This window comes from Pseudochaenichthys georgianus, chromosome 11 (genome assembly GCF_902827115.2).
Source record: "Pseudochaenichthys georgianus chromosome 11, fPseGeo1.2, whole genome shotgun sequence".
Classification (NCBI taxonomy): Eukaryota; Metazoa; Chordata; class Actinopteri; order Perciformes; family Channichthyidae; genus Pseudochaenichthys; species Pseudochaenichthys georgianus.
The window spans coordinates 17,696,451-17,722,898 of NC_047513.1; the positions used below are offsets into that span (position 1 = coordinate 17,696,451).

At 39.4% G+C, this 26,448-nt stretch overlaps 1 protein-coding gene across 1 annotated transcript in view; it reads left to right on the forward strand.

Annotated features, from left to right (window-relative positions):
• LOC117455499 (CUB and sushi domain-containing protein 3-like) overlaps window positions 1-26,448 on the forward strand; it is a 405,573-nt gene that overhangs the window by 308,307 nt on the left and 70,818 nt on the right. The window contains exons 13-30 of the mRNA XM_034095008.2: window positions 1,319-1,501; window positions 1,826-2,152; window positions 4,108-4,302; window positions 5,838-5,976; window positions 6,722-6,909; window positions 7,275-7,463; window positions 11,794-11,910; window positions 12,340-12,555; window positions 15,228-15,416; window positions 18,047-18,147; window positions 18,303-18,371; window positions 18,529-18,685; window positions 20,222-20,413; window positions 22,646-22,772; window positions 23,130-23,332; window positions 23,708-23,899; window positions 24,249-24,387; window positions 25,284-25,471. Coding sequence (XP_033950899.1) covers window positions 1,319-1,501; window positions 1,826-2,152; window positions 4,108-4,302; window positions 5,838-5,976; window positions 6,722-6,909; window positions 7,275-7,463; window positions 11,794-11,910; window positions 12,340-12,555; window positions 15,228-15,416; window positions 18,047-18,147; window positions 18,303-18,371; window positions 18,529-18,685; window positions 20,222-20,413; window positions 22,646-22,772; window positions 23,130-23,332; window positions 23,708-23,899; window positions 24,249-24,387; window positions 25,284-25,471 — 3,111 coding nt within the window. The remainder of the gene's footprint in view (window positions 1-1,318; window positions 1,502-1,825; window positions 2,153-4,107; window positions 4,303-5,837; window positions 5,977-6,721; window positions 6,910-7,274; window positions 7,464-11,793; window positions 11,911-12,339; window positions 12,556-15,227; window positions 15,417-18,046; window positions 18,148-18,302; window positions 18,372-18,528; window positions 18,686-20,221; window positions 20,414-22,645; window positions 22,773-23,129; window positions 23,333-23,707; window positions 23,900-24,248; window positions 24,388-25,283; window positions 25,472-26,448) is intronic.

The following is a 26,448-nucleotide window of genomic DNA, read 5'->3' on the forward strand; positions in this document are numbered from 1 at the left end:
TGATGGAAATTAATGCAATACATCATAAACGTGCACTCAGGCACACACGCACACACACAAACAAACAAACAGTAAAACACAGCTTTGCTTCCTACTAAGGGCCACTCCTGTAAATAATACCGAAAATAGGAGTGGAAAGCAGGGGAATAAAGCAGAGGCAGGCTGGGGAAATAGAGGGGATATTTTCTGAAATATGGTGCTCAAAATGTAAAGAGAATTATGGTGACACAGTGGCACCCTCATATAGAACCAGAGAAGGATTCATGTAACCTCATGGTTCGACTTTTTATGATGTTATGAACACTTGCAAACTCAGGGAAGGAGGCAGGCAGAAATAGATGGATGCAAGTTCGCTCTAGGCTACGTGAACTAAGACGCGAAACCATTAAAGACATTCGCCGAACGCAGCAAACCAAGAGCCAATCATGTCCCAGCAGGACTATTGGGTTTGCAGTATATCTCTGTTCAAAATGGATGATGAGCTCTTGCTGCATGACATGGTGTTTCACAGCAGGGGAAGATGGCCATTGGGTGTTTCGGGATGCACAACACTGCATGGTGACCACACGTGGTGTTAAAGCTAGACTCCTTACTCTGGATAAAATAGCTGAAAAATATATGTACTGACAATACTCAAGTTGATGAAATAAATCTCAGTACATGTTTAAAGAGCATCGTTTGTGATCTTTCTCTTTTGCAAAAATGAAAAAGATGCCAAACAAAACAAGTATAATCATACAGGAGCTATCAATTTGTTTATCCACAGTTTATAGAAAAACATTAATAAAGACTTTGAACAAAAGGTCCTTAGAAACTCTGCACATGATATTATCTCCTGTTTTATTTGCTTTGCATTCTTATTAAGTTTGGTAGGGATTGATGTCACTGTATTTGGCCAGCAATACCCCAGATTATTTGTAATGCTGAAAAGACTAACAACCAGCAATCTGTTAGTCATTCTCTTGCAAGCCAATGCTGAAGAAGTGAAGCTTTATTAGTCTTAAACATATTGATTAAACAGCTGGGCACATTAGTTGTTTGCAAATGTTACCCAAATAAGAGTTAATACTACATTAGTTGGTGCTTATTTTCTGCTGCAGCTTAAACAGATGTGTTGTTCTTGTGAGTATTTCCAGCAGCAGGATATTGTATATGCGGTACTGCCTCAAAATAAATGTTAATCATGTTATGAACAAATGTGTCAGCCCGTCTGTTAATCTGGCTTATTGATGCATGATTTTTATGTTTTCTGCACAACAATGTAGGTCTATCACTCAGAGGAATAACACTCACATGTGAATGCCTCTTTTTGAAACAGAAATAGACAAAGAGAGCTGTGGTGACCCTGGGACTCCTCTCTATGGAGTAAGAGAAGGAGACAGCTTCCTGAATGGAGGAATTCTGAGGTTTGAGTGCCAGTTTGGCTTCGAGCTGATTGGAGAGAAAACCATCTCCTGCCAAGACAACAACCAGTGGTCAGCGAACATCCCCATTTGCATATGTAAGTATTCAAATCATGGGGTGGGTTATTTTCGGGGGCATGGCTGCAGAGAGGGATTAACATGGCCTGTGCTCTGCTGTGCTGTTGATAACATTCAGTCTGACCTGTCACCATGGTGACAGTTTATTATGGCCTTGAGCGGATGATGACCGATGATGCTGTGACGATGAATATTTAACAGGAAATGTCTCTCTGCATCTCTTCCCCCCATTTTATTTTCCCTTTCCAAATGTCCCCTCATCTCTCTGTCTCCCCATTTCCATATGTCCGTCTGTCTGTCTATCCACATTTGTGTTTGTTCCTGTGCTCCTCTTCCTCCTACAGTCCCCTGCATGTCAAATTTCACAGCTCCCTTGGGAACCGTCCTCTCCCCAGATTACCCAGAAGGCTATGGGAACAACATGAACTGTGTCTGGCTCATTCAATCAGAACCAGGCTCCAGAATCCACTTGGCATTTAATGACTTTGACCTTGAAGCACCCTACGATTCCTTAACTGTGAAAGATGGCGAGACAAACGATGCGGGCGTCATCGGGAGGTTCTCTGGAGCTGAGAATCCATCCCACCTGACGTCCAACACCAACACAGTGAGGCTGGAGTTTCAGGCCGATCACTCCATGTCAGGAAGAGGATTTAATATCACATACAGTAGTATGTCATTTTTCTATTTCTACCACTTTCCTTATTTTAATACAGCAACATTACCTATTTGACTTACTGTGCTGTCAGACATGGTCTAATGTATCGAGAGTATATTGATAATATACTTTCTTTCCAACGACCCGAGGTGTGAAACTTGGTTATGGCGAGATTAAGAAGGGTCACATTTATTTTATTATGCAGCAGAAGCTTCAAAAGTCTGTGATATTGTTTCGTTTTGAAACGGATCTGCTCATATAACTATATGAATTATATGCATTACTTTGAACCTGGACCTGAATGACAATGAGGGGTTTAACAGTTGGAAAGAGTAGTGATTTCTTTCCTCAAATATTTGATGTTTGACTTTGAATAGAAGCTGTTCTAATTCACTTAACAAGCATGAGGCCTTATAATAATAATAATAATAATAATTATAATATAATTATAATAATTCCTTACATTTATTATAGCGCTTTTTCAGAAACTGTGGACAATACCCACAGGAGCAAGTTCAGGTGAAGTGTCTTGCCCAAGGACACAACGGCTTTACAGACGCTGTGCAATGATCTGATGATCATTGCACAGCGCACTGCGCCACACCGTCCATCTTCACGCCTCGAGGTCATCGAGGTGCTTTTACAAGTATACATTGGTATTATACATGTACTGTGGACAATACCCACAGGAGCAAATCCGGGGGAAGTGTCTTGCCCAAGGACACAACGGCCTGACGCAGTGGCGGCAGGAGCGGGTTACGAACTAGAGTTCCCCAGTACTCCCCCTTGATCTGATGATCAGATGCACAGACCACTGCGCCACCCGTCCCCAACAACAGCCTTGACAACACCCACCTTTATTTCTGTAAAAAACAACACTTTAATGAGGTGTCATGTGGCCAATGTAGCAGCTACGAATAGAGGTATAGGTTGCAAAACAAAGACTTAATAAAGAAAAAAAAGAGGAGGAAAGGCTTTTGACTTGTTTGTTGTCAAACTCAGTCAGATGAAAAGTCATATTCCCATCATGTGTCTCTCTGTGCGTCCAGCACAAAGAAAGGGCCAGGATGTGTTAAGCCTTGATTAGCAAATCGTCTTGTTCTGTAAGAAGTGAAACTGCAAACCATTCAAAAACTCCCAAATTTCTTTTTTTAACATCACAACTTTAGTAGTTCACCCATGTCAAAGTAAAGCCAGGATATAAATGTTTCAGGAGAAGTTGGATCTCAGCAGTTCTGTCTTTATTGTAAAGTTGTCAGCTGTGCAGACCTTTATAACTGATCAAAACCCAGGTGACTCTCAGATGTATTGATCACTAGCTGTCTCGACAACAGGATACAAGATGTACAGTAAATAAGATCTTTTTGGATTTGTTGGAAGGCATATTTGTTCATATTTGATGGTGGCAAACTGTGTGCCCCTGCTTGCAGTGTTTGAGCTAAATCAGGATAAACACGTCTCCATACCAAACAAACAGAAATGGAAATTGATATTGATCTCATCCCCTCACTGCGGGTTTGACAGCAAACAGACAACATTTTCAAGTTTTCTGTACAATTGCTTTGTTTTATGGTCTTCTTATCTGAGCCACACCATATGCTGAAGCAAACATGCTCCTATGCATTTTAAGAAAAAAGTACATTGTTTAGATCAAACCCAAGCACAGTGCAAATATGCTGTAGCTGGAGAAAATAGCTTTTTAGCAGAGATATAGATCATGAAAGCAGTAATAAAGAACAGACAGATTAAAGGAGACATTTTCCTGGCCATGAGTGAACACTTAAAGACGCCACATTGCAGTTATAGATCTACAGTATATGACAAGTTCTCAGAAATGTCATCATAACCTAGTATGAAAGTGTCATATTCTTTAATAACTGTTCTCATCTTTGTCTCTCTCTCTGTTGACATTTGGATTCCAATTTCGTCCTCATGATATCTGTTTCCACTTGTGACTTTTTACCCCAGCCTTCGGGCATAATGAGTGCCCGGACCCTGGCATTCCCATCAACGCTCGCCGCTTCGGAGACAGCTTTCAGCTCGGCAGCTCCATCTCGGTGGTCTGCGAGGACGGGTTCATCAAAACCCAAGGATCCGAGACCATCACCTGTCAGTTAGAGAAAGGGAAAGTCATGTGGAGTGGGCCCATCCCTAAATGTGAAGGTAAATACCCACTTGATGGCTGATTCAACTATTAACTCGGGAACAATATGTCATCCAAGATAACATCATTACTGCAGCTTAAAGACTCAGGAGGTGGAAATGATCTGCTGTCAGCTCGACAGAGGGAACAAGATATGGAGGTGTCCAGTTAACGTGAATATCCAGGGAAAGATCTATTGTTATGCTGCCGCCACAGGTGCGGCGACTGTTTTAAGAAATACCTAGCTTACTGTACTAGCATTTAAGAATATCAAACCATTTACTGTTCGATATATGTAGGAATACATTTTTTACAGATGACATTTAACCAAAATGTATAGAAGTTAATGACAAATATTTGAATGTGTTAGATGTAATTATCACCCTGGTGTGGTATAAATGTCAAAAGAAACAGTCCTTCAAAAACAATGCTTATTAGTCATAACACCAATCCAATTTGAGTGCAGCCTTACCATACATAATTATTATATTGGTTTTAAAAAATAACACTGTCATTAATCATCCACAACATAGTCATTACATCGCCATTTAAACCATTAATAATATGTTAAGGTTGGCATTAAGGCAACGTTTGATCAGCTGCTTTGTTACAGTGCAAAGTAGAAATGTGCATATGACCTGTTAATGTCAGATGGAGCAAAAACACAACCAGTGTAAATACTTTGACTGCAACTCCAGCAGCAGATATAATTACATTAGAACTGTCGACGGTACAAAGAAAAAGCATGTTAATTATGCTCCAAGTCATTTAATGTCCCCAGATCCTTTGTAGCTAATGTCTGTCTATAACGACTCGGATGCAAATTCACTTACTTGTTTTCAGGAGGTACGGACCAAAACAAATTGACTTCAGACACCAAGTTGAACTCTAAACAAGATCAAGTTTTAAAGAGGACTGGAACAAAGTGGCATCTGACCCTTGTGTCAACATTGTGTTAATGAATATGCTATTTGAATTGATTGCCATCTTTTGTGGTGTTAGAAGCTCGAGGGACTTGGCTTTGGAACCAGAGGGGCGCCGGTTCAAGTCCCCGATCAGACCAAGAAGAGTGGTACATTGAGTATTGCCAGTTTACTCCCTTGACCGGCCTAAAATGCCCTTGAGCAAGGCATCAGACCCTCACTCTGTTCTCTGAGCGCTGTATAGTAACTGCCCACTGCTCCTTTTATTAGGATGGGATAAATGTAGATTCTAAATTTCACTCTGGTTGCTATGTACGTATATTTGACAATTAAAAAGAGGACTTGAGTTTGAATCCTCCATTTACTGTACTTACTTAAATTATACAAGTACAATTGGGGCATTTAATGGCAAGCTGTTAAACATAACTTACTAAATCCTGACAGATCTTTCTAGTATTAGGCCTCACTCGCCACACATCAACATGAAATTAAGTTAAGAGTAGACTCAGACCAATCTGGGGGCAACTACAGTATCATTTGAAGTCAATGCCCACACAAACAACTAGTGCTAAGACCTGCATGTCATTTGTCTGATGTCCAGTGTTCTCTGTCTGCCCCCTCTCCTCCTCCAGCCCCCTGCGGAGGCCACTATTCAGCCCCCACTGGAGTGATCTTGTCTCCCGGGTGGCCAGGTTACTATAAAGATTCCCTCAGCTGTGAGTGGGTGATTGAATCAGAGCCTGGACGCTCCATAAAAGCTACATTCGACAGGTAGGTTTTATCATCCTTTGATTCTGTAAATGAAGACTCAAGTCTCTGAACAGGCAAGATGTGAAGTGTCATCAGGGAATCAGATAAGATAACAATCTCCTAAATATCATAGGTTGTATTGTAAATATTGAGTGTATCAATCAGGAAGGCTGGGTCATATAGTGTTTTGTATAATGTGATCGCTGAACTGTAAACTGTCGATAGAAATAAGACTACATGGGATCCTATGATATTTATCATTGGTTTGATGTTCTGTACAATTTCATTGTAAAGTGCATTTAACAATACTGGCTCAGCAACCTGCAGGGTGCTTTAACATTGACCTCTAGCTATTTTCTTCCCCTGCAGTATGTCTACTCAGTTACACAGGAAAATACACATGTACCGACACTATGACTTTAATGGTTATGATTATCTTTTAAATCAATAACCATTTTTTTTTTTTAAATCAGTATGGGATCAATATAGAGGGTCTGAAGGACCAATTGACAATCATAGTGATTCAGCCCTTACAGTGAACCTTCAATTCAAGCTGGTCAGAGAAATATACTTCAACAACAGTATAATCTTCATGTTTCCTTCACACGCCCTCACGTTAATGTTTGAATGAATGCTAAAAACAGATCCAGTATTATGTGCAGAATGAAAGCCTTACTTTTTTCTGTTGTCCAGCTGTTTTCAAATTGAATGTCAAAGCTTGTAAGTTATTTTAAAAGTGTGATATTCTCATATTGTTGCCTCACAGGTTCCAGACGGAGCTGGGTTATGATTTCCTGGAGATCCATGATGGGCCAAACCTCCTGTCTCCTCTGGTTGGCTCCTTTAATGGTACCCAGGTGCCCCAGTTCCTGTTCAGCAGCAACAACTTTCTTTATCTGCTGTTCACCACCGACAATAGCCGATCAAATGCTGGTTTCAAGATAGTGTATGAAAGTAAGTCAGAAATAAAGATATTTATACACATAAACATGAGATACAAAGCTGACTTTAAAAATATTGTGTATGCCTATTATGGATTACAATGACACATGTGGTAAATATATAACGGCACAAACAGAAGAGGAGGTGTGCATGGTGTCAGGACACAACATTACACTGGTAGCCCAGCAGACACAGATTCACAAGCTGGCCAAACATGCAGGTCATTACCTGAAAAATGCAAGTCACAGCATGGTGCTTTATGAGGAGGTGCAAACCATCTGTGAGTTTTAGAATATGCAGATCAGCAAAACTGCAGATAGCCGTTTAGTCTTTTAGACACACCAACCATTTCAACATCTATGCCTTGTTTTTCTCAGGTGTTACAGTCGACAGCTACTCATGCCTGGACCCTGGGATCCCTGTCAACGGTATTCGGTACGGGCAGGATTTTGCCATTGGGTCCACGGTGTCATTCGGTTGTGATTCTGGCTACAGACTTAGCCATGAGGAGCCGCTAGTATGTGAGAAGAACCACTGGTGGAGCCACCCTTTACCTACATGTGACGGTAAATAAATAATAGGAAGTCTCATACAAAGATATAGCATCATTTTTATCTTTGAAGGCATCACCTGCTTTACATCACACCTCATGATACCACAGATTAAAATGGTTTGTTAAAACAAAAACTGATTTTACAGGAAAGACTCCAATATCAAACCTATATACTGTAAACATGAAATGACAGGTTTAATGAGGTAATACAATGTTAAGATAGTATTGAGAAATAATATTACAAAACAAGTATTATACATGGACTTTAATAAGATGTCACTTTCATAAAATGTGTGTTGTATGTTTAAAACACTAAAAACAGAGAGATGGCCGTTAACTAACCAACATTACGGTATTAGTCTTAGTTTCTTTGTTTACATTTATATCAGTATCTTTCAATAGGAAAAACCATCTCAACACATGCAGTTGAAGGTTTCGGTCCCGCTAATGATATATACTGTATGTATAACTATACATTGATAATAGTAGTATAGAATTGCCTTCCCTCCTAACCAATAATGTGTAGTTTCTAAAGATTTTGAAGATAAAAGGTGTGACATTTCTTTAAGAACTTGACCCAAAACATTGTACAAAAAAGATCAGCAGTGGAGCTTGCCATCCCTATACGGGGAGCTGAGTCACACAGGACATGTTGTTCTGCGACAAAACCACTGGTTGCATCAAACACACACACACACACACACACTATGGTGCACACAGGGCAATTTGGAGTGAAGGCTGCTGTTGCTGATAGGGGATGATTTGAGGTGAAGAGTAGATATATACTGTATGGGCATGTACTGTGTGTGTGTGTGTGTGTGTGTGTGTGTGTGTGTGTGTGTGTGTGTGTGTGTGTGTGTGTGTGTGTGTGTGTGTGTGTGTGTGTGTGTGTGTGTGTGTGTGTGTGTGTGTGTGTGTGTGTGTGTGTGTGTGTGTGTGTGTGTGTGTGTGTGTGTGTGTGTGTGTGTGTGTGTGTGTGTGTGTGTGTGTGTGTGTGTGTGTCAGCGTCAGCACATATGTGTGTTTGTGCTATGTGCCTCCTGTCACCCCCTCTCCTGTGTGAACTGTTAACATAGGAGGGTTTGAGGTTAGGTTGACGAGAGGCTGTGTTGGCTGTCACCTCCTCTCTTCTCTCTCAAATCAAAGAGTGAGGGGGCACAAGAGTAGGGGATCTATCGCTCTCCCTTTCTCTCCTACTCTCTCAATTCAATCATGGTGGATCTGGAGAGGAGGGAGGACAGAGAGATGTGACGCTGCTGCATCAGTTTTGAGGCTTGCTTGGTTGGGCTTGTTCGCTTGTTAACCACATGCATTGCACCGTTTCTGGGACTGGCAGTGGTTTCCTCCAAGGAGGCAGTTTGAGTGTATAAACATCAAATATTCTGCCTGGAATTTGCAGTCTGTATGCCATTAGACTCTGTTTACACAGTACAGCCCACACAAATATAGGAACTATTTGCTGCTGTGGTCGAAGAGATTTGGTCTTGCATGGTGATTGACAACGAGGAAACCAGTCAAGGCAGCAGTAAAAGCTTCTGACTCAGCCATGGAACATGTTTCAGACATCAAATGTTGTTCATACTGTATATAAGACAACAAGCTACATTATTCATTTGATATAGCCTGTTAAGTTAAAGCCACAACAACACAAATATCACTTCAGCATGGAGCATTTTAAAGAGTTCTAGCTTTTGAACTAAACTAGCTTCTTTAACATCTACATTGAAAGAAAAATAGTTGTTTCTCCTGTAAGCTTTTTTCCATAAGCTATATGTGGATTTAAATGAATTAAAGTATGATTACCATTACTTTTTTACCTTTTTGTTGTTATGTTTATACACCCATAGTGCAGTTAGTCGACCAAACATCATTCATAAGAAAGACAGAATGGCTACTAAGATCTACTAACATATAAAGGTGGAGAAGAAAGTGAGAACATAAAGAAAGACGGACAGAAAAGATCAATAATGAGCCAGAGAGAAATAAACTTGCAGAGATAGATGTGATGGAGTGTTTCACATTTCTCACATAACTCAGCATTCAACATTGTGCGCTTCCTGGCAGAAAAGTATTAATAATTGATGGGGGTGTTAGTGTGTGCGCGCCTTCTTGCGTCTTTGTGTTTTTGTTTAGTTTAAATATTCTCACTTCTCACCCTTGTTTTGAGGGATGCTGATGTCATAACAATGGCGGTGGCTGAGAGTAAAGATCCTAACTCTCGCGTTTGATCCGTGTCTGACTCACCTGTTTTATGCTGTTGTAGCAGATTGTAATGTGAACTGCAGTTCTTATCAGCTCCCATTGAGCTGCTTCATTTTCCTGCTTAAGGAAACTTCATCAGAACTTTGATGTTTGACCTTCTCCCCAGCGCCTTGCCACCGTTGCACTTTTGAAGTAATGTTATGGCGTTTTATAGGTTTATTGTAAGAGGAAATTACATGCCGGTCCGCCAACTGTAAAATGGACCAACTGGAGCGAGCATAAGTGTAGCACCTTCAATACATGCAAGCATTAGTATGCATAGAATGAGCAACAGATATTTCTGGAAGACCTAGTCTCCACTCAGAGTCTCTCGCTGCATAACAATGTAAAGCAACCGGGTCATCCTGAAGCCGCACTGTGAGGTTGGGAATGTTTTAGGTAGTCTCTAAGAAACATTTGCGATGCTTCACTGCTTTGAATATCACTGCTTCAATTCAAACTGTATTAACAGGAAAAATAATTCAGAAACTAAATACATTTAACGGTTCTTGCACACAATGAAGCTATTGCACAGCATTAATGTTGTGGAAAACTTAAATGATAATCAACCATTGTTTTTCAATGTCTCAGCTTTCTTCCTCAAAACAATTTGGAACTCAAAGACTATACATCCGCAAGCAAGATAATCTTGCAAAGACGCTTTAATTCTCTTACAGTACAACTCTCAGTAAAATAAAGTTTTTTAAAAAACTGGGTTTTCTTCTGAAGTGTTTCCTTGTACGATGTGAGGGTCTAAGGACAGAGGGTGTCGTATTGTCATACTGATATTCTGTACACACTGTGAAGACCACTGAGACAAATGTAACATTTGTGATATTGGGCTATATAAATAAACATTGATTGATTGATTGATTGATTGATTGATTGATTGATTGATTGATTGATTGATTGATTGATTGATTGATTACCAGATGGTTGTTTTTGTTGTAAAAAATCTCTAGTTTTTTCTCACATTCTTTGGTTCAAAACATATCCACTGCAATTTGTTTTGATTGAGAATTAATGCACATTTGTATGCATTTATTTAAAGATTCTAGAAACTGAATATGTATTAACAAAGTGGCACTTAAAACTGGGTTCTCCAGATTGATTATACTCAGTAAAGCAGTCATCACGACACATTGTAAGTCATGATAAATTACTTTGATGTGGACAATACTTAATTAACAGCATGGATGTTGAATCTTGAAGCATTAATTATGACTACTGTACTTAGAGCAGTTTTACAATTTTTTCCGCTGAAAACATGTGTATCATTTAGTAAATACAGCTCTTTATAAACCACATTTTAGTACATACAGTATATGTGGATATGCATAGTCTATATAGAGAGCCTCTGAACCCCGCCTACTTAGAGTGCTACCCTAATTATGCAAGCTGTGAGCATTTCACACTTTAGACATGCACAGTCGTGCAAAGTATTATTCCTTCCTGCCATTTATTCTGATCTACAGTAGATGTGTTGAAAAGCCTCTTAAATAGTTCTTAATAACACGTCCAAACAGCAAACTTAAAACAAGTTTGCTTTATTCAATTCCGCACAATATAAACTGGTACTGTTTCTTTAAAGAACCGAAAGTCCCTCAGGATAATTATGCACTGTCGTCATATATGAGGAATGACTGGAATCCCAGATGCAGTTAATCAATATCAGGGGTTGGTTGCTTTCAGGGACATAAGAACAGCAAATAATCCATTATTTATCATTCCAGTGCATGGTGGAGTTTACATTATTTATGTCATTATTTTGTGTGCAACAGTGGGAGGAATACATCAGAAACAAATTCACTTCAAATGTTAAGTACAGCTAAAAGAAACTGAAACGTTTTCCAAGACACACATTTTGTACCTTCTACAGTACAGATAATCTCCATCACTCTGTATATCTGTCTACCCCCCCTAATTTGTAGCATTTGTGTGTGCGTGTATCCTGAAGAAGTGGTATTTAAGGTCCACTGGGAAACATTATCTGTTTTAGCTTTCAACAGTCTCATGCTAACCTTCTCTCTTCCTACCCCTTTCTCTGCACATCTATCTCTCTCTCCTTCTTTCTTCCACTATGTCTCTTTCGATCTATCCAGCTCTGTGTGGCGGGGATGTCAGGGGTCCCTGGGGAACCATCCTTAGTCCCGGCTATCCAGACAGCTACCCTTCATCTCTCAACTGTACCTGGACCGTTGAAGTCAGCCACGGGAAAGGCAAGAGACACGCATAGACTCACACTCCCTAATAGAGAGAGACAGAGTGAGAGTAGCACTCACGGTAGTGCAGCTACTGATACACTAAAACTTTGATTCCTTAGAGGTTCTTATATAATATGTATATGTGTGGCAATAGCCTGTGTCTGAAGAGAAGTTGGTTGAAACAAATGATATAGTTTATGTATTATGTAACGAGATGATGTTATCAATGCAGACCTGTTTTTGTTGAATAATTAATTATTTATACTGATTTTATAATATGTGTGTGTGTGTGTGTGTGTGTGTGTGTGTGTGTGTGTGTGTGTGTGTGTGTGTGTGTGTGTGTGTGTGTGTGTGTGTGTGTGTGTGTGTGTGTGTGTGTGTGTGTGTGTGTGTGTGTGTGTGTGTGTGTGTGTGTGTGTGTGTGTGTGCGTGCGTGCGTAACAGGAGTCCAGTTTCAGTTCAGCTCTTTCCACCTGGAGGACCAACATGACTACCTCTTGGTTACGGAGAACGGAAGTTTTCTGCAACCACTGGCTCGCCTGACCGGCAACGAGTTACCTAGCAACATCAATGCTGGTCTCTATGGCAACTTCAAAGCTCAGCTACGATTCGTCTCTGACTTTTCGATTTCATATGAGGGCTTCAACATAACTTTCTCTGGTAATCTATTTAAAACTCATTAGGTTGTTATACACAAACAAGGTCTAGATTCAGATTTAACTTGAACTAAGTCATTAGATAAAGGGTCAGTTTGAGTCTTACTTCTTATACTGTACATTTTAGAAAGTTGCTGAAAAAACAGTGAAGTAATTACTTCTAGTACCAACAATAAACAGTTAATAGGAACTTTACAAAAAGCACCCAAGAAACCCATGGAGGGGGATTCAATAGTACAATACTAGCTTCAGTGTACTACAAAGAATAAAGCAGAGAAACATCTCTACCACAATAAAGATAATACCGTTTATTTAATGTATTGTGGTAAATTATCAGACTAAGCTTTATTTCAAGTAGTAAAGTTACTTAATAAATGTTCTTAAGTTTGTTTATTTGCCACCTTATCACAGGGTGCTCCAGGATAAAAACTAACAGCGTGTGAGAAGCTCAACTATGGAGCGTTTAAAGAGAGGAATCTTCAGAATCCCAATCGTATTGGCAAACGACATGTGTTTAAGAAAAAGGAAGTCAACCTTTTAGTTGTATGTCTCACAAAAGCTAAAAACAAAGAATTGCACTTTGACAACAAGGCTGGTCAAGATAAATATCAACATGGATTATGTAGAGATTTGCATACTACATATCTAAGTATCTGTATAACGACATATTCCTCCAAGTTGCAGGACCATTGACAGACTGTCGCTGCGTAGCATAGCGCACATTTTACACTCCTTGAACAATGTCAATCTCTGTCAATTTGTGGGAATATGTGTCTATTCACATATTGCATTGACTTGCACTTACAGTAGTTCACCTGAATTAGGTTTAGGCAGTTTTTATAAACCGTCCACTATTGGAGTGGAAATAAGAGAAGCTATGACTGAAAATTGTCAAGAATACAATGAACATCAAAGCTTAATGGTCAACACTTGACAAAACTGAAGCTTTAAATGGCACTTTAGAAATAGGCATTTCATTTGTGGTATCAATACTGCTCTTCAAGAAGCTACTTAAGAACAGTTTTACATATTCACAACAAAGCACAACCCTCCAACCCAAAGATGTTGCTGTGTGAAGTCACATACTCACTTACTTACCAATGGCCTTGAGGTCTACCCATAAACCTTGAGAATTGCTATTGAAAAAAAACGCCTAACATACTGTAGTAAAGAGGTTACACAACATTAAACTGAGTGTAATCCACCGTTAAACAAAACAATAGGACACAGATAGATGGATTCCTGAAAGGCGATAATGTGCACAAACCATGCTGTCCCTGCCCATATTTGTGCTACTACAACGCTCATTCACTTTTAGGGGAAAGGGTTGAGTGGCAGAATTTAGACAAAGTCCAAGGCTACAGCTGTCCTTCATTAATCACACTCCTCAGCCTAGCTGCCCTTTCAATGCTCTCTCATTGACTCTGGGATAAAGGAGCACTCAAATCTGAGAATACACCGAGGGACATGTTATCGCCTCCGAGATGGCATAAGCCGATTCTCAGAATGTAACACATGGTAGGGGTATCACCAGAGATGTGACTTGCCAATCACAACAACATGCTGAACATGCTGTCTCCTCCTGCATCACTTCTTCAGTCTCTGCCCTCTGAAAATAAATCCTCTGCTCTACCATGCCAAACAATAAAATCAGCAAGGGCATTTCAGGACACAGTCAGCTCAGTTTCACAACTTTTGGACGAATTGTTCACCGTTCTAATGCGGACATTACATTTTAATGAACTGCATTTTCAAGAGTTTTTTATCTCAAAAGTTATTTAATTATTGAAAATGGTTTCTTCACACACACATCTAATGGCTACGTTGTGATATATTATATTTTGGGGTGGATTTTCCTGGACTTTGAGTGTGGTAGGTATTGATTTGTTGATTTAACACCATTAGTAGAGGGCACTCTAATTTACACTCTAATCTCATTACATCTCACTTACTATTATGGCACCCAAGCAACACTCAGCTAAATTGAGAGTTGCTCAAAATATCACATACAGTACATTATCTGTTGTATATTTTAAGTCACTGACATCGTCCATCATCACTTATAAAAGTAGATCTCTGCTATTCTACGAAGAAAAACAGATCATTCTCGATCAGGGGTTTTCAAAGTGTGGGAAGGTGAGCCTCCCCTCAGAGGACATAAGAACAGCCGCGCCCCCCCTCCCAATTATTATTGCTGTTATTATTATTATTATTATTGTTGTTGCTATAATGCAGGGGTATTATTATCCAGTGGAATGCCCTTACCTACTGGCCTAGTTAAATCAAAGTGGTTACTTTTTTTTGGCTGGGCAGTGTAGTTTTACACACCGTCTTATTTGACTTTCTCAAGACTTAAAACAGTTTTTTGGGGGCAGACCCCCACAAAGAAAAAAATATATTTACACACGTAAGGTCATCATCTTAACAGTTTGTTATGCTCATCGAGTCATCCTTGAAATTCTCGTTATTTTTCCTCCCCTGAAGCTCTCTGGCGCCCCCCCAGGGAGGCCGCCTCACACTTTGAAAACCGCTGTTCGAGATCATTTAATTTTCCAGTCAACGTTTTTCCCAAAGTCATAGAATATATATCACACAATAGTGTTCATCCATTTTAAAGTGTGCTTCATGTTAATGCATGCACAATTGATGTCTTCAAAGTTGATGTTTTGTCTGCAGAATACACTCTGGAGCCGTGTGAGGATCCCGGGATGCCTCGGTTTGGCCAAAGAAACGGTTTCACTTTCGGAATCGGAGACACGTTGTCTTTTTCCTGTAATATGGGATACCGCCTAGAGGGGTTGCCAGAGGTGATCTGTCTGGGAGGAGGGCGGAGAATGTGGAGCTCGGCTCTACCAAGATGTGTCGGTATGTGCTAGCGTTACTGCTCATTTTAATCGGTGTAATTTGTTATGTAACCCCATGGTCCCTTATGTGGTGGAATAATACATTTGTCGATTTTTCTTGTAAACCAAAACAAGTTTCTAAAGACACTTTTTTCCACTTTTACGCTGGAATTCAATTCTAAGCCTAATATACCCTGTTCTTAATTTTCTGTTTTAAAATTGGTTCCAAAAAGGAAATACAGTGGGCCAATCTGACACTAAAATAACTGTAGTAGTTTTTCTAAAAGCAACCTTTCAGTTACTGGATGAACAATAAATGTCAGAGATATTTATTTAATGTTGAGTCATCAGTGGGCAGAGAATGTTGCAAACACAATCCTTTATCAACTTTTAGAATGATTAGTTTTACATTTAGGGACCTTATCAATAATTTGACAGATTGTTTGATTTATAACTAGAGTATTTTATGAATCGTCATTTTATTGTATGCGTTTCGAACTTGTTGAATGAACTAATGTGATAATGACGGATGAGGCAGAATATAATAGGGCTTATGTTCTGCTCCAGAGTACAATCGGCTGTAGGTTAATGCGCCAAATTAAACTCTCACAGTTAAGAAACTCAACAGTCTGTCATCTACAGTGGAGTTTTACAAGCAGCACACAAACACATGCCTGTGGAGGCAACATGAGGTTACATGTAAATGCATGCATACAATTAGCTGAATGAAGAACCTTTCTATGAACTATACGCTTAAGGAAACACAAATTACAGTAAAAACAACCATCATTAATAATTGAAAAAGGTTTTACCTTGGGTGGAAATAAGTGAACATCCTGAGTGATATCACTAATTGATAATGTACAAAGACAAAAGAAAATAGAAAAAAAGCGCCTTAAGGTCAAATAAGCATAATTATTGAGATATTTTCTCCCTAGCTGTTTAAAGCATGTAATGGAAATCATTTAAATATTGACTTTACACACAAACTCCACACATTAGTCAGCTAACGTACTGTATGTAATTGTTAGATTGAGGACACAATACATTAAAAGACACTGCCAAAGAAACCATTTTTTTTAAATATGTGCTAATGAACCAGGATAAAAGTAACCACAATGCAAATAAAAGAATACTTTTCTACTGTCTTTCAATAACCAAATGAATTCTAATGTAGATGATGAGTTTACCCACAGGCATCAACACAGGGTACTCATAACTTCAAGGTGTTTCGAGCAAGAAATGTGTAAAATGTGATTTTATTTGAGTGCAAATGCGGAATCAATAGAAGGCAATATAGAGAAAGACAACTGGACTCCTTCACAGGATTGTTTTCAGCAACACCATTACTACAAAGCTCTAGTAAAACAGCAGACACCATATTTCACTTTTTCATTTTAGATGGCTGGTGAGGATATTTAAAACAGCAGCTTTCCGTGTTGTTTGCAGTGCCAGTGTTTACGTCTTTGCCTCTTTGTCGTCATCGTGCAGAGCCTGATAATGCAGAGAGGTGGGAGGTGTTGCGGGCCGAGGTTCTGAGCTTCAGTGCCGTTTGCTATATTTAGTGCCTGTGTGTTGTTTTGCATTGCTGCGTGATGCGGCGCACATCATAAAGGAGGAGTGAACACTAGAGGAAAAAGACTTATGATGTGCCATTTTCTAATAACTTAGCTCTGCAAACCTTTGCATTGTGCTTTGTGTTTGCCTAGTTTGTATTAACTAAGGGATGTGCTTCTCAGGTTTAAAGTATTGCTTCAGAGGCCTTTGTTAGTGGGTTTCACATGAAGCTTTCTTCACCTCCCCAGTGAGTCAAACATATTGTTTTCATAAAGCACTGTCCAGAAGGGAGTTGGAGAGGTACCAAGCAGGTGTCATTGGTTTTTCAGAAAGTCCCAAGTGCTTTTGGCTTATTATCTGCTACTCAACATGGAACCGTAGAGAATAGGAAACTTATGAGAAGTGGAAGAGTAAAGCAGATTGAAGCAGATGAGGGTTAAGGAGGCACTATTCATAGAGAGGGAACAGAGAGAAAGAGTAAGAGGGAGGGAGTTGAAGAGGGAGAAGGTGGAGAGGTAATTTTCTAAATGGAAACTGTAGCAGCGTGATTTATTGACGATATGACAGCTGTAATATGACTATTACACCAGTAGAGACACAGAGAGGAGGAGAGAGGGAGGGAAAGAGGAGAGGGACATGGGTACTGCAGATGGAGGCCACATGTGAGAAGTGCTGCGGGCGGATATCCTTAGGTAAATTAGTTTCTCAATTTAACCACCTGCCTATTCTCCTCAACTAAAGTAGATGGCTGACAATACAGCGGTTTAAAAGGGTTGCAAAATGACTCACAAGCACACACTAACGTATCTGTCCATCCATTGGAAAAAAGGAATAATCATCTTTTATATGATGACATTATATTTTATACTAGGCACTATATTCCTATACTCTCTATAACTGCTTGTACAGTGGACTGAATCTGGTGTACTATGAGCCTGAACCATTTTCTAGAATGTATTTTTTAATGTGTGGCATTTTCTGTTGCATAATAAATGTCAATGTCTTCCCACATGTTCTCACCACGTCATTATCACACTCTTAATAATCAAACCATCCATTTTCGTCTTTTTGAATGCTCTTCTTTCTTCTTTCAAGCCGAGTGTGGTTCTTCAGTTATAAACAACGAAGGGATCATTCTCTCTCCAAACTATCCAATGAACTACGACAACAACCACGAGTGCATCTACAGCATCCAGGTACCTCATCTGTACATCCTAACTGAGGGTAATAGAAACCCTGGCACAAGTGTAAAAACCATTATGATAATTAGGGAGGCTTAATGACTATCTGCATATATTTGTGAGCGCTTTAACGGCGTACAAATCTAATTTGTATATCATGTTTACTTTAGGTGCAAGCTGGGAAAGGCATCAACATTTCTGCTAGAACCTTTCATCTCGCCCAGGCAGATATGCTAAAGGTGAACACACTCACAAACACACATTCAATCGCTTGAAACTGCTCTGTGATGATAAAAAGACACAATTCATGCCATCAAAAACTACACTTTAACCTCAATGGGTTGTTTAATGTTACATTTGCATCTCAAATGGATTGCTCTGTGATTATTTTTACAGATTTATGATGGTAAAGACAGCACAGCCCAGGTTCTGGGAGCGTTCACGGGATCATCCATGTTGGGCCTGACGCTGATCTCCACATCAAACCACCTCTGGCTGGAATTTTACAGCGATTCAGAAAGTAATGGGGAAGGATTCAAACTGGTCTACTCCAGTAAGTGCACAGATCAGGAAATACTGTTTACATGCACACAGCCTAAACTAGTCAAAACCGGAAGCTGAGGTTAATTCTGACCAACAGTATACACAAATGGTTGTATAAGAAACAATTGGAACCTCTTCCATTAATCAAACCTGTGTGTAAACATCACTACATAACCTCCCTGTCCCACAGCATGGCCATTTTGCACAAAAGTAACGTAAACTGCATCACAACCATGCAGGGATTGATTAATTGTTCTGTTCTGGTAGTTTGTTAATTGCTCCCTATGAAGAGACAATGGCAAGTCCTTCGTAACGATTTTGGGAGATTCCAAGGCATTACATCTCAGCTAGCTTTTAGTTATGTTATGTTAAATAAGGTAAAACTGCCGTAAACAATGACACCACCTGTGAAAACATGCTACTCAGTGTGGGAGTCACATTACATGAGCAATTACATCTACTAATTTCTCACAAATGAAGCATGCTCTCAGAATCAATTTCACTCCAAATGGTTCTCATTTGTGAAACCAACACACAACTAATTGTGAATTCCACAGCGGACATTATCACAACAAACGTATCCTGTTTGATTACCAAATATTTCAGAGCGCTCTGATTTCAGCGTAGGATGGGATGTTAAAGGTGCTCTCTGTTGTTCACTAAAGTACACCCACGTTTGCATGTGTCCTCAAAGAAGCAAAGTTGGAAATAAAACATATAATTGTTTAAATGAAGAGTGGAGCATTGTTTACTCTGCACTCTAACTTTCTTATACTGATGCGGATAGAAGTTAGTTAGCTATGCAAACAAGAGGCATTATCTTATAAAACACTGCAGCACTATGGTTTGTTTTATAGTTATGATACAATTCTAAATGCCTGTGTAAAGTCATACAAAGCTACAATACAAGTCAACTCAAAGATGTGATTCAAAGAATTATGCATAATAAGTTGATTTCATAAACATGTTTAAAACCATTTTAGATGTGCAACTATTCACACTACTTGTCAGGATGATTGCAGCTGTGTTCAGATTGGCAAACGTTAAAAGAACATCGATGCGACCGGTCGTTTTTTAGGATTTAGACATGCACCTACTGCAGTGTTCCAGGAGATAACTCAAATCCTGATGCACCCCGTCTTCCAGGTAATATATGGTTACAGTCTCATAAGGATATGCTATTTATATATCCCTTCCTATCCCGCTCTCCAAAATCAAGTGAACTGAATATTCTGCATATTACCATGGAAACGGATCTTAGACAGTGTGAAAACAACATTAAATTGGATAAGGTGTATATGCTCCAGTATCACTCATAATATTGGGATGTCTCATGTATCCTTTCCTGTTTGTTTTTTATTAAATCTGGAAAACAGGATCTGTGATATAAATAAACAGAATATGTGAGTCTGCCAGATATTAAGGGGATATTGGGCATCTAAACAAAACTAATTGTGCTTTCTCTCGTGGCTCTCAGATGTCCCTGAGAGAGTTTCTTTTAAAGTATGCGCTGTAATGATCCTTACCTGTCTTTTTCTCTTTCTAGGTTTTGAGTTGTCCCACTGTGAGGACCCTGGCGTGCCTCAGTTCGGCTTCAAGGTCAACGACCAAGGTCATTTCACCGGGAGCAGCATCACATACAGATGTGAGCCCGGATACACTCTACATGGTGCCACCACCCTGAAGTGCATGACAGGCGAGAGGAGAGCCTGGGATAACCCCTTGCCTTCCTGCATCGGTACGTCCCTTTCCTTTTACATTTTTGAAAAGAAGTGCATTGAAAAAACTCAAGCTGATGTATACAGACACACAAAGGCAAGCACGCACTCAATTACAGGATGAACCTTGAATAGCACTCTGTAATAAGCTTGAGAGGGAGAGGTGAGGAGGGTTCATTGTTGCTTTGGCTTTCACTGATATTACGGCATTTTTTGATGTATGATAGGTGGTCCATAGTGCTGCCATCTGCAGACATGATTCCATGTATTCGTTAAATTGCCACACAGCAACCCAAGGCCTCATACAGGCATTGGTTTCAATTGAAAACAGATATTTTGTAACATTTGTTATAGCCCAAAAATTAAGAGATGATAAATCCATTTCAATGATAACTCTAAATAACGATCCTACCTCAAGAAGCATGTCCTTGATCTGCTTCACCGAGATTCATTTTGAATAAAAAGCGATATCACAATAGTAACCAAAGTATTTGTACTCTCACAGTAGCCTCTACTACTTTGTATCCTCTCACAGAACTATTCACAGTTCAAAGGCTGCTAATTTTGGTCGAACAGCAATTTGCCTATACAGTGCAACTACAAGGCTATCCACTGTATTTGAATGACAAAAGATGACACTCACCTTAAAATGTCCTTTGTATATTTCTATTTGTCTTAACTGTGGGAACTTGTCCAGGCATGTTAAGTGGGAGTGGACTTGAAATCCTTAACTCAAGGTGTAGAACAATTAAGTTATCAAGCCAATTGCATTACTTACTACAACTTGAATTTAGTTTTAAGTCAATTAATGCAGAATTCAGAGTTCAAATTACACACAATATTAAGTTGGTGTAATTACCAACATTATTACGTCAACACAACTTATAAATGAATGTTTGCAACTTAAAATGTTTATCTAAATCAATTAACTCACATTTTTATCTTGCAACCATGCATTTAATTAAGTGGAGGTGAAAGGTCGCCTGAATTCGTTTTTAGAGTGCACACACAGCACACCTATTTATATTCCTGGCTTGTCCTTAACCCTTATTTATGTCATTCCTCCTCTATAAAGAGCTAAGTGACAAACCTATTTATAAGAATTGTTTCATAAAAACAATTTAATTGATTTGGTTTGCTCCTGAGAACTGTATCAATTTGCAGGCCATTTTATGTGAGCCATAAAACGCACCGGGAAGCAACTACTCTCTGAGTATTGACATAATTCTAAATATTTCATTATAATCTCATGGCCTTTTAATTACTTTTTCATGACTTCAAACTGACCACAGCTCTGAATATTGATGTCAACAAGTCACTATTAATGCATTATTATGCATCATCAGGACTGCAGAACTCAAACAGGCACAATGGCCGCTGCAGCTGTGCCCCAGATGGGAGCTATAAGGATAACATCAGCTCAATGTTTTAGGGACCTTTCTTTCCTCATCGCTGCCTGTGAACTTTCTGATTTTGGATTCAGCTAAATAAGTCTCTCTCCTTCTCACTATCAATAATGAAAGACTCATAAAACCACTGTCTGATATTCTCTGACTTTATATTTTAGCAGTGACACACAATGACCTCAGCTAACCTCCAGTCTTAATATTATATTACTTCTTATTATTACTCATAGTGTTTCCCCCTTGGTTCTCTGAGGTTTTTTGTTTTTTTCCATCTCCTTCTCTCTTTTCTCCTCCATCCCAACCCCTAATATTGCTCCTATTACTTGCGTTAATATATTCCAGTGAGGAGAGGAGGAACATAGGGAGGGAAGGGGAAAAGAGAGGGAATGAAGATTGTGGAAATATATAACCGAGAGAGACAAAGAGAGAAAGGGGAATTATTTTCTGTTATATAATGTGTGGTGGTTTCTTCAGGGATGGTCAGCACTTTGTCTCATCTTCTGTGCTCTCTCTGTGCGTGAGAAAGACAGAGAGTCGTTGAGAAAGAGAGTTGGCTTCTTTCTAAATCCATTTGTCTCCGTGGTGACCGTTAAATCACTGCTCAGCGGCTGCTGAGGTGCAATTTGTGGATCTGATTGCCTTGATCAACAATTGCCACAGACAGATAACTGGTTGACTTGTCATACATCAAATACACAGTTAAATACACACACTCATCAATTACCCATTGGTTTTAATTGATTTTGGTAAGGTTGTCAGTGTGCTTATCAGACATTAAGATGTATAATACAGGCTTTGTTTATTGCTTCATATTAACAGTGTTCATTGTGTGTGTGGTTCTTGTAGCCGAGTGTGGGGGCCGTTTTAAGGGGGAGTCTGCAGGTCGGATTATTTCCCCTGGGTACCCTTTTCCTTACGACAATAATCTGCGCTGCACTTGGACCATCGAGGTGGACTCAGGAAACATTGTGAGGTAAAGTAGACCATTTTAAACCTTCCCACTGGTAAAGTAAAAATAAGAATGTCATTAATTTGAGTGCCCACTCCAGTACTTTTAAAAAAAACATTACATTGAAAAGTAATTTCCTCTGAGTTAGTGTTTTTTTCACTAATATAATTATTGAAAGGAAATGATCTCACTTAAAAAGAAATCACCAACATTGTTTTGATCTGAAATGATTTCCATAATAGTCTCTCTGTGAGTTGTTGGTTTTAAAAAAGGAGGGCAGTTGGGCAGTTTGGAATGGACTTTAAGAACATTTATTTATGAATTATTGAAGATATAATATTTATATTTTTGCTCACCTTTTTTTCTTTATACAAATTACAGTCTCCAGTTCTTGGCATTTGACACAGAAGCCAGCCACGACATGCTGAAGGTTTGGGATGGACCACCTGAGAACGAGATGTCTTTGTCAGAGCTGAGTGGGTCTCTGCTCCCCGAGGGACTGCACTCCACACTTAACACTGTCACTATTCAGTTTGAGACAGACTTTTACATCAGCAAGTCAGGATTCGCTATGCAGTTCTCTAGTGAGTATGGTCCAAACTAATGTCCTTATCATCCTTTAAATTAGAAGTTTTTCTGAGAATTAAATTATTTATTTCTGTATCCCTATTTGACTCAGAATATCTGTATTTCCCTTATTTGACAAATCCAAATGTGCAATACTTAATGGAAGAAATGCTTCTTGTAACTTAATTTGACCAGCCAGAAATGATCTTATTTAATAACACAGGAGCACACAGCTACTGTATTCAGCAGACACCATTAGCTCCAAGCTAATGCATTAGCTAAATAAGCTCTAGATAGCCTGTGTGATACATATTTGTAATCACCCTCACCTCTTTCTCCTCCATGCTCTTCTTTTTCCTGTGGCCTCTCTCCCCCTGTGTCTCTCTCCCCAGGCTCTGTGGCTACAGCCTGCAGGGACCCGGGTGTACCAATGAACGGCAGTCGTAGTGGAGATGGCCGTGAGCCGGGGGATTCAGTGTCCGTTCAGTGTGACCCAGGATATGAGCTCCAGGGGGACGAAAAAATCACCTGCATACAAGTGGATAACAGATACTACTGGCAGCCCAGCCCGCCTGTCTGCATAGGTGAGGAGCCCAGCTTCCATATATCCATAGGGACATTCGATATATGTGCTGCATACCAGCTGCAGTTGTTAAGGGCTGATTACCTTGCTCAAGGACACGTCTGTGAGTGACTTATAGAAGGGCTGTGTAAAGAAGATAATGTCTCCTGAACTTGCTTCTCATACAGTGTGATAATATTCCATTTGCTGCCCACATTTCTCCATGCTGCTGCCTGTTATTGAAAATCTCATAACTACGACTTACTTAAAGCAATACAAATAGTGTTGATTGAAAAAAAATGTACTTTAGTGAATGTAAAGGTTAGGGTACTTTTAGACTTTATTGACCTTTGCTTGTGTTTCCGTCACAGCTCCATGTGGAGGAAACCTAACTGGCTCCAACGGATTTATACTGTCTCCTAACTACCCTCATCCCTACCCTCACTCCAAGGACTGTGACTGGCTCATTGCTGTCAACTCTGACTACGTCCTGTCGCTGGCGTTCATCGGGTAGCTTTCTTGTCAAATCAAAGTTCACAGATTTAAACATTTTTTTAAAACATTTATTTCCCTGAGTGGCAGAGTGAAATTGATGAGAAATACAGTCTTCATTGGTTTCATCATTTGACTTTTTGGTGCTAGAATAAATGTTAAGAAATCACCAAAATCATTAGGATTCATCATATAGCAACACAAAATGTCTATCTGGTACATATTAAAACATTTTTGTTACTACCAGTCCTAACTCGCTAACACTCAGGTTTAACCTGTACTGAAGAGCACATGTGTTTAAAAAGCAGGAAATAAAAAAAGAACTCACCTTGTGATAAACCTTCAAGAGAAAAAGCACTCCATACTATTTCAGAAATAACCCTTGACGTGGTTAAACAGGATGGCGTTTTATCACAACCGAATTTAACTTTATCTCCGGTAGAATTCTAATCAGGCATTAGCTCCGCCTCCTCTTCTTTCTTTTTTTTCAAGCTAAGGACCCAAGATCCTAACAGGGCTTCAAAAGAGGGGTTTGAGCAGTATGAGGGATGGCTACAATGGGTGATCTGTTTGGTATTTTGAAAAAAAAACTTCACAGACATGTTTTGTATAGGTATGGCCCTACAATATATTTTGGGTGATCTGTTTGGTATTTTGAAAAAAAAACTTCACAGACATGTTTTGTATAGGTATGGCCCTACAATATATTTTTCAAATATAGCATGATAGGTCCACTTTAAGGCTGCTCTCAGACCAAATATTCGCATGCTTTCTATTATAAAAAAAAAACAACAATACAAACAGTTTTCTAATGAATACTCAATGCTTAAGTGTTATTGTTAACTCTTCCTGTGCCTATTTTCTCCCATCTGCTTCCCCCTACCTCCTATCTTTGTTGTTATCTTAATCTCTAGTTTCAACATTGAGCCAAACTACGACTTCCTGTATATATACGATGGTCCGGACAGCAACAGTCCTCTGATTGGTAGCTTCCAGGACAGCAAACTCCCAGAGCGGATAGAGAGCAGTTCAAATACAATGCACTTAGCATTCCGCAGTGATGGGTCTGTTTCTTACGGCGGTTTTCACCTGGAATACAAAGGTAAAATATTCTCCGAATAGTACCACCATCTCTTACTGTATGTACTATAGTGTTTAGCGCTGGAATAGTTTTAAAAGATGTAAGAGGCCAACAGCACAGAACACAGATTTTGTATTCTCTGGGAGATTCAGGTCTTTTCAGCAGAGGATTCTTAACAGCAAAGACACATTTCACTCCACTGTTATTGGTACACATCTACACTATAGTCACAATCACGTACGCAAAGCAGCACCCAGTAATTTACTAAGCAGCCAGTAATTAATGATTAATATCTTTGACTAGATGTCCCTAGGAAATAGACTCAAATCACATGTCTTTTGATTAGCCTACTGTATGATGACATGCGATAAAAAAACGAAATAAATAGAAAGACACACAGCCCAACTGGGAATGTATTTATCGCCACTTTACAAAACATATTTCTAATGTAGTATGCTTGATGTAATTGCCTGAGGGGCTGTTGTTTGCCTTTTTCTGTTGTTTATAAGCGAGGTAAAATGTTTTAGATTTTTCATTTTCACATTGAACAAAGAAGACTCCCGCATTACCCCTTACCGCTCAATACAAAAGTACATTTGCAGTTAATCCCTCCCCACACTGACGATAGTGCAGATTTTAAGATGAAAAGGAATGATTGCTCTCTCAGTCCCTGTTGAATTAGTGTTTGTTGAAATAGTCTGTCATAGTGGCGAGTTTGATTCACCCAAAATAATCAACATGGGCAGCATGTGGATTCAGGAATTAAGTCTTGTGCTGATGCAGGGTGGCCGCTAATATTGTAGGAGGGGAGGGCTGTAGCCATAATTTACAAGGTTCATGTAGCATACAAAAGCCTGGGGATGAAGTTATCATTCTCGCTCCATCTTTGGCGAAGAAAGCTAAGTCAAACAGACTATTTTAAAGGCCAACAAAATGCCTGCCTCATTTGATTATGGCTAGGGATATAGTAATTATTAATTTGACTTATTATTTATGTG